This window comes from Limanda limanda, chromosome 22 (genome assembly GCF_963576545.1).
Source record: "Limanda limanda chromosome 22, fLimLim1.1, whole genome shotgun sequence".
In the NCBI taxonomy this organism is placed as follows: Eukaryota; Metazoa; Chordata; class Actinopteri; order Pleuronectiformes; family Pleuronectidae; genus Limanda; species Limanda limanda.
Genome location: NC_083657.1, coordinates 3,790,693 through 3,804,747, shown reverse-complemented (window position 1 = coordinate 3,804,747; position 14,055 = coordinate 3,790,693). Strand labels below are relative to the sequence as shown.

The window sequence follows — 14,055 nt, the reverse complement described above, 5'->3', positions numbered from 1 at the left end:
CGTTTTTATAGTCAGGGGAGCAGCAGCAGTTTAAACTCTCTCTCCACCGATGCTGCGGGCCGCTGGATGTCCGGCTCCCATCCACTCCCACCTCTGTGCCGGTCCCACCAGAGGCTGAAGGACCCCCCCCTGTGCCAAGGCTGCCTCGCGCCGTGCTACGATCGTTTCGGCGTCGAGTCTATTTTAGTTTGAGCTTGACGCGAGCGTATCGCTCCAGGAAACACACTGAAAAATGATTTTAAACGATATTGATGACATATTTTATATGATTTATAAGCATGCATCCCATAGTTTGTATTCCCCTTCTGTTGTCCTGGAGTTTTAAATTTACCAATTTGACCGATCACATTATTAAATGCCCCCCTCTGCCCCTCCATACAGACACACAAGCAGTCATAAAGATAAAAAGAGAGGGGGGGGGCGGAGAATACGTAATTTACCCTCCACACCCGACATTGAATGGAGCAAACAGCGGAGAAGTTCTTGAAGATGGATGACATTAAATTGGGACGCTGTTGCAGTTAATGTTGGAGCAAGAAGTGACTATATGCTTTTATACTACTGGGTCAACGGGTGATATTATTTTAGCGTCGCTTCAGCGTCCGGTGTGAACCCGGCGTGCCTCGCTGGCCTCCTGCAGAGCCATGACAGCAGAGCTCTGGGAGCGCAGGTCGGTCTTCTCTCATCAGGCGCAGGAAGGGCAGCTTGCGGATCAGCAGCTCCGTAGATTTCTGGTAGCGACGGAACTCTCTCAGAGCCTCGGTCCCGAGCCGGTCGCGGTGAGGCTTCTTCACGCCGCCGGGGTCCCGGGCGCTCATACGGCAGCCCTGGTCTCCAGCTGCTTCCTGGGGGCTTTGCCTCCGGTGGATTTACGAGACAGTGATTAAACTCGTGAAACAGAGAAGTACCGTCATGTAATCCACTGATTTCAACAATGTAACTGTATTCTGAATACCATCTATTTAATTTGTAACTGTAACGGAATACAGTTACTCATAATTTGTATTCTAAATACGTAACGCCGTTACATGTATTCCGTTACTCCCCAACACTGAGTGTGTGTATGTGTGTGAACAGTGGTGTATTGTCAATAACAGCTACTAAATGGACCTTGATAAAAACAAAGCCCAGTTTCCCCAGTTCAACCTTTAAATTTAAATGAAAACTTCTTAGATTTTGTGCACGAGTGGATAGGTGACCACGATGAAGCGGCAGGGGTCCCCAGTGGCTGTAGTTTCCAGTTACACCTTCCTCAGTAACGTCAGATTGGCGCTGGGTGGCAATCCGAGTTTCACCAGTTCGTTTTTAAGCTGTAGGAGAAAACAGAGCGATGCTGAGATATGATCATATTTGCCTTAGATGTGATGGTATGTGTGTCAGGACATTAACTTGAGTAGAGTAACTGAGGACTTGTGCTTTCTAAATTAAGTTCTGATCTTAATATTAAGTGCATGCTTGAAACAAATTAAATATCTGCCCTTCAGCTTCTATGTCTAAACAGGATCAGGAAGAAGATAACAAAAATGAAAACTGGAACAGTGACAGATTTGAAGTGCCTGTGTGATATCTGATGCTCTGACAGGATGTGTGGTTTGGATAGGAAGACACTGACCTGCTGTACGACCGTACTCCTGATGTCTTCCTCAGTCAGAGCCACCACAGAGGAAATTCTCGCGGTCAAGCGAATGACAACTAGAAAGACAGTGAATCAACAGGTCAGGCCAGAACAGCTGGTTTATTCTCATGCTACTACACAACGTGAATCACGCCTAAATTAAATTAATTACACAGTCCAATCGTCAACTGAAAAACATATTTTAGAAGCCACATATTTTCTGCAGGGCCCGGCCAACCTGATCGTTTCCTGAAAGTAGGAATGAGGTGTGGAGCAAGATGTTCTTTCACATAGTATCAGCAGTATTGAGTTCTATGGTTGTATCTGTGCCAGGACTGGGCCAACGTTTCCATTCTCACTCACACCATTTACAGTGTTGTTAGTGGTGGAGTGATAGAGTGAATGGTAGTCGTACTTGTTTGGGACGATGGCGTAGGTCCCTCTGAAGTTGGTTCAGCGCTTGGTGATGGATCTGTTGGAAAGATCAAATACGAGCCGTGCTCAACCTTTACCTGCGTATGAACTCAGCAGTGTAATTTGAGTCGTGAACAGACAAAGGAGGGTGTATCTCACCGTTTCCAACACTGACGATGACACATCGCTGCTCAGAGTGATACTTTGTTGAACTGAGGAAAAGAATCAAACACAATTAAACCAAATAATCACCCTTTAGAGAACACTTCAGCTTCCCTTCATCAAATTACACGACTGTTTGCTTGTACTTGAAGAAGTACTGACTTGGAAAGTGCTTGGACAATGAAGCAAATGGGTTGGCTCTCTCCCTCCTCGCTCTGAGACGGCGTCCAGCTCAGGGTAAACTGACCTGGTCCTGATCTGGTCTGGTTCACGTTGTGCGGCCCGCTGAACAGCAGCTCAGAGACCCTTTAACAAGCGGGAGAAGAAAATGATCGTGAAACATGGAGGAGGCGGGGTTTATGACCTGTACTTCAGCCAGCCACCAGGGGCGATCAAGATGCTATGGCTTTTACTTTTGGGAGCTGTCGCATCCTCCATCTTTATTTACAGTCGGGTTTTAATTCGATTTGAGCTCAAATTACATACCCAAAAAGTGTTATTATCACTTTTAGGGTGATATTGTCCAAATGTCTGAAGAGGATTTTGATTTTCCTTTTACTCACGTGGAGAAAGTTGCAGCTGCTTTAATGCTGATGTCAAGGGTCTGATTGACGGGGGTGTAAAGTCGAGCTCTGTTGGCCGGTGTTGGAGGCAGGAACGCTGGCAGATAGTGTCCCTCTGTGCAGGATGGCACCGCAGGATCCACTGGACACACAAAATCAAACTTCTCGACGGATGCTTTAAAATAGCCATAGCTTAGTAATTTCAGTAGGACTAAACAAATGATAGAAATGGATAAATAAACCCCAAATCTTTGGTGAGCCCATGGCATTGGTTGCAATTCTATATATGAAAAGTGCCCAAAATATCTGTGTAGAGAACTTAAAACATTCTAGTCCATTGACAAAAACATCAGCCATCGCTGCGCCGCCAACCCAAGTTCATGAAGCTCCCTCTAACCACCGCTACTCCTTTGGGGCAGACTGTTGCGAAACAGGCCGGGGACAGCCAGTTAGCATGCTAGCTTCAGTCAAACCAAACAGGTCATTGACATAAAAGCAACACAAGAGATAACATTGGTGTTGGTGGTGGTGTTAGCGGTAATGCTAGCTATGTAGCAGGGTCTACAGACACATTGTCAGTTCTAGGCAGACACAGCTGAGGTTGACGGGAGAAGTAGTGTTGATAGTTCTGTTGATATTTTGCCGTTTACCAAACAAATTGGAGAAACCACCAGATGATGGTGCTATGGCCGATGAGAATGTTCCTTATGAGTTTCAAGGCATCCTTCAAATAGTTGTTGAGACATTTTAAGCTAAACCATTAATGTGAAGCTCACAGGTCATTAGGGTTCATCCTCTGGATCATGGTTATCGTGGATCCAGTGGTTGTCAAAATATTTCAAAGTGGTTGCCAAGGTTGCAAGAAATTTCTGTTTAACATCCGGCTGTCAAATCAAGAAATCTTACCCTGTAGAACAAATTGGACAGGTATTTTGCTGATAGCGTTGTTTGTAGTTATCTTCGTCTGGAAGCTTCCGCCTTGAGTCAGGGTGATCGTCTGTCTGGGAAAGTCCTCCATCACCAGCTGGACTGCGTACGGACCTTCATCACTGCTGGTGGAGGCGCTGAATGACAGAGTACACGACTGCAAAAGGATCATGTACAAATTGTAACAAGGTCACCAGTCTCTGTGTTTATAAGATATACAAGAGAATCACAGTTGGAGACTCACCGGTGAGAGGCGGAGGACAGACGCTGGCGTGCAGGGGTTACACTCTGACAGTTCTTTTTTTCCGTATCTACATTTGACCTTGTCTCCGTCAGGGTCAAACGCCAACAGGTTGAAATCTCTCTGACAGTTTGAAGGAACTCTGGGAGAGAGACATAGGCCACTTTACACCTGCATTAAAATGTGTGTTGTCTCCAGATTACATCTAGAAACGATTATGATCTGACTGCATGGTATTAATGTGTCTTTAATAACCACACAGAGATCTGATCACTGTCTCACCTCACATCCTCACATCACATTCTCAGGTGATGAAAAAACATTGTAAATTGTAAATTTTAATCATGAATATTCTATTTCTAAAAAATGTGACCGGTGTAAATCATATTAAATCAATAACCATCAACAAATCACATGGCGTGAGGAGGTTACCTTACAAGTGGCAGGATGGTGGTCTGAGGGGACGCGTTGGCCCTGCTGGTGTCGGAACGGTTCCTCAGATCGACTAGCGTCACGGCTCTCCATTCTGAGATGCCAATTCCAATGTCCTCTATCCGGTCACCAGTGTTCAACCTTCAGTGGGAGTTGAGTTTAAGTCAGTTTCCCATGCACAGACCCTGAGTGTACCGCGGTTGTGCTAATACAAAAGCCCCAGCATGAAGAGTATAATAAATCGATTGCCGGAAGATCATGTTTTTGCTTCGTCAGTAGTTCAGGTTAGAGGTCATTAGTTGAGATCGTAGTGATGGTTAACAGAATCAACTAATCACGAAATAAACTCTCCTGTGTCGAAGTCCGGCGTTGTTACTTTTGGGAGGCTCGTCTAAATTTTGTCAAATTTCTCCTTTATTTCTTACAGTGTCTAGTTGCACTTACCACAGCTGAAAAGCACCGATGTCGGGAACCTGCCGAGTCATGACTCCCTCGAACTGGAACCAGTCACCGCTGCTCTCCTCGTACACTCTGTTCAGCGTCAAAGAACTCTGACTCCCACAGTTCCCGGTTAAGCAAAACCACGTGACACTGCCTCGAGAGTTGAAGTTCATTTTATAGCGAAGGACGACCTGTAACGTTACCGCAAAGACCATCGTGATTCTACTAAGTGATTTACATTTTTTCCTTTATTGTTCAGTATTGCACAATATGTTTGATTATTCACGTAGTATTTTGTGTGATATAGCAACTGCCAATCTGTCAACTTCTTACCTATTTAAATACTCACTTATACTTAGGCACAATACGTTTTGTTTTGTTTTCAGGATTTTTCTTAATTTAATTTTTTTGTGTAGTAATGTAGTAATTGACAATTTTGACTATTTGCACACATCCAGAGAAACATACTTTTACCCATACACCCATAGATACATTTTTACTCACCTAAGTTCAGTATTTTCCAATATATTACTGATAATTTCATGACCTTATTCACAGCCTCTTTACTTTTAAATGCTTTTTGTTTTTTGTGTTTGAAGCTAAATATCCTTCAGATCATTAAAGTATCTATATGTGTTGTTATTATTATTATTTATAATATTATATAATCATAATTATAATAACATGAAAATCGGATAAGAAGATAAAACTCAGTTTTAAAAGAATAAATAAAAGAGTAAAAACACTTAACGTGTGACAGAAATTTAACCAGCACCACCCATTACAAAAGTAAAGACTAGAATTATATAAAATTACGGAATGTGGTACAAAACAGTTTAGCTTTGATTCAAAGGAAGCGACTGACTTAACCTGCTCCATTTCCTTGTATTTTAGTTTGTAGAATCCACTTTGTTGCATTGTTCTTAGGAGCTATAACGTTTTAAATTAGAGCATTGAACGCATTTTCTAGCCTTTAAAAAATAATGATCCCACTTTTTAAGTTCTGCTGTTTCCATTTAGCCCCACTTTTCTGCATTTGTTACAGAAATCGGTCAAACGTCTAATTTCAAAAGATATATAAATTATTTAAAAGAGAAACCTTACGTACCGTGCTAATTCCATCTGAGCTGCGGGCTTTTGGGTAGAAGGTCATGACCGTTCCACTAAAAGTAGATGTCTGGGGGCTGACCAGCAGCAGCAGCAGCAGCAGAGACAGCGACATGTTGCAAGTGCGAGTCGCTCTGCCCAAACACAGTGATTAAGTACCAACCCTGTGGATTAATTAATACCTCATCCAACAAGCTACGCAGGTAATTTTCTGGATTGAGGAAACGGCCTTGTGTTGCTATTAAAAGATCATGATCAGAATAGACAAATGGTCAACTGTGGTGAATATTTTAACCCATAAACGGGTGGTAAAACAGTTTATACTCCTAACCCTGGTAGAGTAGACGTACGACACTGTTGTTATAACTTTTTGTAAGTGAATGAGGAGGCGGAGCTGAGGTTAAACAAATTATGTTTTTATTAAAACATACATTTAGCATCTTTAACCTTGGATTCTGTAACTGTCACGTAAAACATGAGGAAAGATCAGTAAAATATGCAGCATGTAGAGTCGTTGGATTTACTTATTTAAATCCAGAACCTGGCACATGTCTTTAGCACCAAGGAAATGTTATTGTGTAATTCTGGTTTTAGTCTATGGCTTTTTAAAGGTTGAATATCAGCTATATTTTCACAAAACGACAATACGGTCGTGTTTGGTAGCCGGGAAAAAAACACGTCACCAGCAGGTGAGCTTCCAGAGACAGGTCAAGCAACAGACTGATAGAAATATGAAGAATAGTCTAAAACAGGGGTGTCCAAACTACGGCCTGCGGGCCAACTGCGGCCCGCCATCCATTTCTTATTGGCCCGCATCAAAGTCTAAAAATATAATATATAAAAAATGTAAAAAAAACTAGCAATTTTTTAAACTAACAATTTTGAAGCACTTAAATGGCACTTACTTATAGCACTTTGTAGTTTTGCTTTACTTTTTTAAGAAATTGTACTGTCTTGATTCTTGTTGTTCTGGGTTTGTACCCTCGGGGTTGATGCACTTATTGTAAGTTGCTTTGGACAAAAGCGTCAGCTAAATGAAATGTAATGTAACACAATGGACCATGGCCCACTGTATTGCACTTCTCAGTTTAGACACAAGGTGGCGCCAAACTCACCCCTGACTTGCCAGCTGTCCCTCAGAAGGCCGCCACGCCCTCCCGCCCTGAGCGGCGCGGTTGAGTTGCACTGTCAACAATCCGCTCCAGGGCAGGGGAATGGGGGGGGCGTGGCCCAGTCCTTCGCATTTTTTTTGTATGTGGTCCTTGGGACAAAAGGTTTGGACACCCCTGGTCTAAAACATTACTTTGTTAAAAATAATAGTGATGATCAGAAAAGTTTAAACACTGTAAAGAAATTTGAACATTTACAGTTCAATCAATGTCCACTAGGGCAATCCCATTTGTTAATGAAGATCAGGAGACATCATTAAAAGACCAAGAACAGCTACTAAATGGACCTTGATAAAACCATACCCAGTTTCCCCAGTTCAACCTTTAAATTTAAATGAAAACTTCTTAGATTTTGTTCACGAGTGGATAGGTGACCACGATGAATCAGCAGGGGTCCCCATTGGCTGTAATTTCCAGTTACACCTTCCCCAGTAACGTCAGATTTGTGCTGGGTGTCAATCCGAGTTTCACCAGTTCGTTTTTAAGCTGTAGGAGAAAACAGAGCGATGCTTAGATATGATCGTATTTGCCTTAGATGTGATGGTATGTGTGTCGGGACATTAACTTGAGTAGAGTGACTGAGGACTTGTACTTTCTAAATTAAGTTCTTCTCTTAATAAACGGTGCATGCTTGAAACTAATTAAATATCTGCTCTTCAGCTTCTATGTGGAAACAGGATCAGGAAGAAGATAAAAAAAATTAAAACTGGAACAGTGACATGTTTGAAGTGCCTGTGTGATATCTGATGCTCTGACAGGATGTGTGGTTTGGATAGAAGGACACTGACCTGCTGTACGACCGTACTCCTGATGTCTTCCTCAGTCAGAGCCACCACAGAGGAAATCCTCGCCGTCAAGCGAATGACAACTAGAAAGACAGTGAATCAACAGGTCAGGCCAGAACAGCTGGTTTATTCTCATGCTACTACACAACATGAATCACGTGTTAATTAAATTATTTACACAGTTCAATCGTTGAATGAAAAACATATTTTAGAAGCCACATATTTTCTGCAGGGCCCGGCCAACCTGGTCGTTTCCTGAAAGTAGGAATGAGGAGTGGAGCAAGATGTTCTCTCACATAGTTTCAACAGTATTGAGTTCTATGGTTGTATCTGTGCCAAGACTGGGCCAACGTTTCCATTCTCACTCACACCGTTTACAGTGTTGTTAGTGGTGAAGTGATAGAGTGAATGGTAATCGTACTTTGTTGGGACGATGGCGTAGACCCCTCTGATGGTGTAGGTCCCTCTGAAGTTGGTGCAGCGCTTGGTGATGGATCTGTTGGAAAGATCAAACACGAGCCGTGCTCAACCTTTACCTGCGTATGAACTCAGCAGTGTAATTTGAATCGTGAACAGACAAAGGAGGGTGTATCTCACCGTTTCCAACACTTACGATGACACATCGCAGCTCAGAATGATACTTTGTTGAACTGAGGAAAAGAATCAAACGCAATTAAACCAAATAATCACCCTTTGGATAACAGTTCAGCTTCCCTTCATCAAATTACACAACTGCTTGCTTGTACTTGAAGAAGTACTGACTTGGAAAGTGCTTGGACAATGAAGCAGATGGGTTGGCTCTCTCCCTCCTCGCTCTGAGACGGCATCCAGCTCAGGGTAAACTGACCTGGTCCTGATCTGGTCTGGTTCACGTTGTGCGGCCCGCTGAACAGCAGCTCAGAGACCCTTTAACAAGCGGGAGAAGAAAATGATCTTGAAACATGGAGGAGGCGGGGTTTATGACCTGTACTTCAGCCAGCCACCAGGGGCGATCAAGATGCTATGGCTTTTACTTTTGGGAGGTGTCTCATCCTCCATCTTTATTTACAGTTGGGTTTCAATTCGATTTGAGCTAAAAATATATAGGCTACCCAAAAAGTTATATTATTATATATCGATGATCTTTCACTCTTTGACATTTTTTTTTAAGGTTTTTTAAAACTTTTTAAGACCTGCAGACACCCTGGTTAGCATTCCTGGCTAACTAGCGCGTTACTTGCTGTTGTCACCTCCTCCATTAGGGTCAAGTTCCACTGGCTCGGAACCAGAGTTTCTGGACATGAGGTTCAATCGCAGAACGTTCTGTCCAAATGTCTAAAGAGGATTTGGATTTTCCTTTTACTCACATGGAGAAAGTTGCAGCTGCGTTAATGCTGATGTCCAGGGTCTGATTGACGGGGGTGTAAAGTCGAGCTCTGTTGGCCGGTGTTGGAGGCAGGAACGCTGGCAGATAGAGTCCCTCTGTGCAGGATGGCACCGCAGGATCCACTGGACACACAAAATCAAACTCCTCAAAGGATGCTTTAAAATTGCCATAGCTTAGTTACTTCAGTAGGACTAAACAAATGATAGAAATGGAGAAAGAAACCCCAAATCTTTGGTGAGCCCATGGTATTGGTTGCACTTCTACATATGAAAAGTACCAAAAATATCTGTGGAGAGAATTTAAAACATTCTAGTCCATTGACAAAAACATCAGCCATCGCTGTGCCGCCAACACAAGTTTATAAAACGACCTCTGATCACCGTTACGTCTTTGGGGCAGACTGTTGTAAAACAGGCCGTGGACAGCCAGTTAGCATGCTAGCTTCGGAAAAACCAAACAGGTGATTGACATAAAAGCAACACAAAAGATAACATTGGTGTTGTTGGTGGTGTTAGCGGTAATGCTAGCTATGTAGCAGGGTCTACAGACACATTGGCAGTTCTGGGCAGACACAGCTGAGGTTGACGGGAGAAGTAGTGTTGATAGTTCAGTTGATATTTTGCCGTTTACCAAACAAATTGGAGAAACCACCAGAAGATGGTGCTACAGCCAATGTGAATGTTCCTTATGACTTTCAAGGCATCCTTCAAATAGTTGTTGAGACATTTTAAGCTAAACCGTTAATGTGAAGCTCACAGGTCATTAGGGTTCATCCGCTGGATCATGGTTATCGCAAATCCAGTGGTTGTCAAAATGTTTCAAAGTGGTTGCCAAGGTTGCAAGAAATTTCTGTTTAACATCCGGCTGTCAAATCAAGAAATCTTACCCTGTAGAACAAATTGGACAGGTATTTTGCTGATAGCGTTGTTTGTAGTTATGTTCGTCTGGAAGCTTCCGCCTTGATTCAGGGTGATTTTCTGTCTGGGAAAGTCCTCCATCACCAGCTGGACTGCGTACGGACCTTCATCACTGCTGGTGGTGGCGCCGAATGACAGAGTACACGACTGCAAAAGGATCATGTACAAATTGTAACGAGGTCACTAGTCTCTGTGTTTATAAGATATACAAGAGAATCACTGTTGGAGACTCACTGGTGAGAGGCGGAGGACAGACGGTGGCGTGCAGGGGCTACACTCTGTCAGTGATGCGTTTCCATATCTGCATCGAACCTCGTCTCCGTCAGGGTCAAACGCCAACAGGTTGAAATCTCTCTGACAGTTTGAAGGAACTCTGGGAGAGAGACATACGCCACTTTACTCCTGCATTAAAATGTGTGTTGTCTCCAGATTATATCTCGAAATGATTATGTGTAGGCGTGAGGAGGTTACCTCACAAGTGGCAGGATGGTGGTCTGAGGGGACGCGTTGGCCCTGCTGGTGTCGGAACGGTTCCTCAGATCTACCAGTGTCACGGCTCTCCATGATGAGATGCCATTTCTGTTACTTATCCAGGCAGCACCGCTCAACCTTCAGTGGGAGTTGAGTTTAAGTCAGTTTCCAAAGCACAGACCCTGAGTGTACCTTGTTTGTGCAAATACCAAAGCCCCAGCATGATGAGTATTAACTACTCAATCGATTGCCGGAAGATCATGTTTTTGGTTCGTCAGTAGTTCAGGTTAGAGGTCATTAGATGTCATGATGTTACGGTTATAGAACGATCATAGTTAGTTAACAGAATCAACTAATCACGAAATAAACTCTCCTGTGTTGAAGTCCGCAGTTGTTTCTTTTGGGAGGCTCATTGCAATTTTGTCAAAGTTCTCCTTTATTTCTTACAGTGTCATGTTGCACTTACCACAGCTGAAAAGCACCTCTGTCGAGAACCTGCCGAGTCATGACTCCCTCGTCTTGGTACCACTTTGCGCTGCTCTCCTGGGACACTCTGTTCAGCGTCAAAGAACTCTGACTCCCACAGTTCCCCCTGAAGCACCTCCACGTGTCGCCGCCAAAAGCGTGGAAGTTCAACTTATAGCGAAGGACGACCTTTAACGTTACAGCAAAGACCATCGTGATTCTACTGAGACGTGATCTACCTGGATAACAGGATAATCATCACATGGGCCAAAGCTCCATACAGAGACAACAATAACCAATGTGATTTACTTTTTTCCCTTTATTGTTCAGTCTTGCACAATATGCTGCCCCATTTCCTTGTATTTAAATTTGTAGAATCCACTTTGTTGCATTGTTCTTTGAACTATAACCTTTTCAAATACAGCTTTGAATGCATTTTCTAGCCTTTAAAAAATAATGATCCCACTTCATAAGATCTGCCGTGCCCCACTTTTCTGCATTTGTTACATAAATCGTTCAAACGTCTAATTTCTAAAGATTAATCTATTATTTGAAAGAGAAACCTTACGCACCGTGACCGATCCATCTGGGCTGCGGTCTTTTGGGTAGAAGGTCATGACCGTTCCCATAAAATGAGATGTCTGGGAGCTGCCCAGCAGCAGCAGCAGCAGCAGCAGAGACAGCGACATGTTGCAAGTGTGAGTCGCTCTGCTCAAACACAGTGATCAACAAGCTAAGCAGGAAATGTTCTGGAATGAGGAAACGTCCTTGTAGAAAAATGGTCAACTGTGGTGAATATTTTAACCGATAAACAGGTGGTAAACAGTTTATACTCCTAACCCTGGTAGAGTAGAAGTACGACACTGTTGTTATAACTTTGTGTAAGTGAATGATGAGGCGGAGCTGAGGTTAAACAAATTATGATTTAATTAAAACATACATTTAGCATCTTTAACCTGGGATTCTGTAACTGTCACGTACAACATGAGGAAAATTCAGTAAAATGTGCAGCATGTAGAGTCTTAGATTTAGTTATTTAAATCCAGAACCTGGCCCATGTCTTTAGCAACAAGGAAATGTTATTGTGTAATTCTGGTTTTAGTCTATGGCCTTTTAAAGGTTGAATATCAGCTATATTTTCACAAAACGACAATACGGTCGTGTTTGGTAGCCGGGAAAAAAACACGTCATCAGCAGGTGACCTTCCAGAGACAGGTCAAACAACAGACTGATAGAAATATTACGGATAGTCTAAAACAGGGGTGTCCAACTGCGGCCCGCCATCCATTTGTAATTGGCCCGCATCAAAGTCTAACAATATAATACATATTAAAAAAAATTACAAATTTTAAAAACTAGCAATTTTTGAAACCAACAGTTTTGTAGCACCTTAATGGCACTTACTTGTAGCACTTTGTAGTTTTGCTTTATTTTTGAAGAAATTGTACTTTCTTGATTCTTGTTGTTCTGGGTTTGTACCCTCGGGGTTGATGCACTTATTGTAAGTTGCTTTGGACAAAAGCGTCAGCTAAATGAAATGTAATGTAACACAATGGACCATGGCCCACTGTATTGCACTTCTCAGTTTAGACACAAGGTGGCGCCAAACTCACCCCTGACTTGCCAGCTGTCCCTTAGAAGGCCGCCACGCCCTCCCGCCCTGAGCGGCGAGGTTGAGTTGCACTGTCAACAATCCGCTCCAGGGCAGGGGGATGGGGGGGGAGTGGCCCAGTCCTTCGCATTTTTTTTGAATGTGGTCCTAGGGACAACAAGTTTGGACACCCCTGGTCTAAAACATTACTTTGTTTAAAATAATAGTGATGATCATAAAAGTTTAAGCACTGTAAAGAAATTTGAACATTTACAGTTCAATCAATGTCCACTAGGGCAATCCCATTTGTTAATGAAGATCAGGAGACATCATTTAAAGACCAAGAACAGCTACTAAATGGACCTTGATAAACCCATACCCAGTTTCCCCAGTTCAACCTTTAAATTTAAATGAAAACTTCTTAGATTTTGTTCACGAGTGGATAGGTGACCACGAAGAATCAGCAGGGGTCCCCATTGGCTGTAATTTCCAGTTACACCTTCCCCAGTAACGTCAGATTTGTGCTGGGTGTCAATCCGAGTTTCACCAGTTCGTTTTTAAGCTGTAGGAGAAAACAGAACGATGCTGAGATATGATCATATTTGCCTTAGATGTGATGGTATGTGTGTCGGGACATTAACTTAAATAGAGTAACTGAGGACTTGTACTTTCTAAATTAAGTTCTTCTCTTAATATAAAGTTCATGCTTGAAACTAATTAAATATCTGCTCTTCAGCTTCTTTGTGGAAACCGGATCAGGAAGAAAATAAAAAAAATGAAAACTGGAACAGTTACATGTTTGAAGTGCCTGTGTGATATCTGATGCTCTGACAGGATGTGTGGTTTGGATAGAAGGACACTGACCTGCTGTACGACCGTACTCCTGATGTCTTCCTCAGTCAGAGCCACCACAGAGGAAATCCTCGCCGTCAAGCGAATGAGTGTGGTAAATATTTTAACCCATAAACAGGTGGTAAAACAGTTTATACTCCTAACCCTGGTAGAGTAGACGTACGACACTGTTGTTATAACTTTTTGTAAGTGAATGAGGAGGCGGAGCTGAGGTTAAACAAATTATGTTTTAATAAAACAAACATTTAGCATCTATAACTTGGGATTCTGTAGCTGTCACGTACAACATGAGTAAAATTCTGTAAAATGTGCAGCATGTAGAGTCGTTGGATTTAGTTATTTAAATCCAGAGCCTGGCCCATGTCTTTAGCAACAAGGAAATGTTATTGTGTAATTCTGGTTTTAGTCCATGACCTTTTAAAGGTTAAATATCAGCTATATTTTCACAAAACGACAATACGGTCGTGTTTGGTAGCCGGGAAAAAAACACGTCATCAGTGGTGGCGTGAGTGGCCCAGTCCTTCTCATTTTTCTTGT

At 42.7% G+C, this 14,055-nt stretch overlaps 1 protein-coding gene across 1 annotated transcript; it reads right to left on the bottom strand.

Moving 5' to 3' along the window:
• Nucleotides 1-6,297: 6,297 nt before the first annotated feature.
• On the bottom strand, nucleotides 6,298-11,765 carry LOC132995903 (uncharacterized). Its single transcript, XM_061066145.1, has 11 exons — nucleotides 11,648-11,765; nucleotides 11,077-11,264; nucleotides 10,611-10,748; nucleotides 10,374-10,512; nucleotides 10,109-10,286; nucleotides 9,203-9,344; nucleotides 8,619-8,762; nucleotides 8,454-8,506; nucleotides 8,278-8,352; nucleotides 7,860-7,939; nucleotides 6,298-7,557 (listed from the first exon to the last, which is right to left on the bottom strand). The coding sequence occupies exons 1-11, from the start codon at nucleotides 11,762-11,764 to the stop codon at nucleotides 7,489-7,491; spliced, it is 1,323 nt and encodes a 440-aa protein (XP_060922128.1). The 5' UTR covers nucleotide 11,765; the 3' UTR covers nucleotides 6,298-7,488.
• Between the last annotated feature and the right edge of the window lie 2,290 nt (nucleotides 11,766-14,055).

What these genes read in the sequence shown, in the direction of transcription:
- LOC132995903 (XM_061066145.1), bottom strand. Translation starts at nt 11,764, where the DNA reads ATGTCGCTGTCTCTGCTGCTGCTGCTGCTGCTGCTGGGCAGCTCCCAG. An exon ending in GCCCAGATGGATCGGTCACG is followed by an intron (nt 11,265 to 11,647) that starts GTGCGTAAGGTT and finishes GTAACGTTAAAG; the next exon opens with GTCGTCCTTCGCTATAAGTT. An exon ending in TGTCCAATTTGTTCTACAGG is followed by an intron (nt 9,345 to 10,108) that starts GTAAGATTTCTT and finishes TTGTGTGTCCAG; the next exon opens with TGGATCCTGCGGTGCCATCC.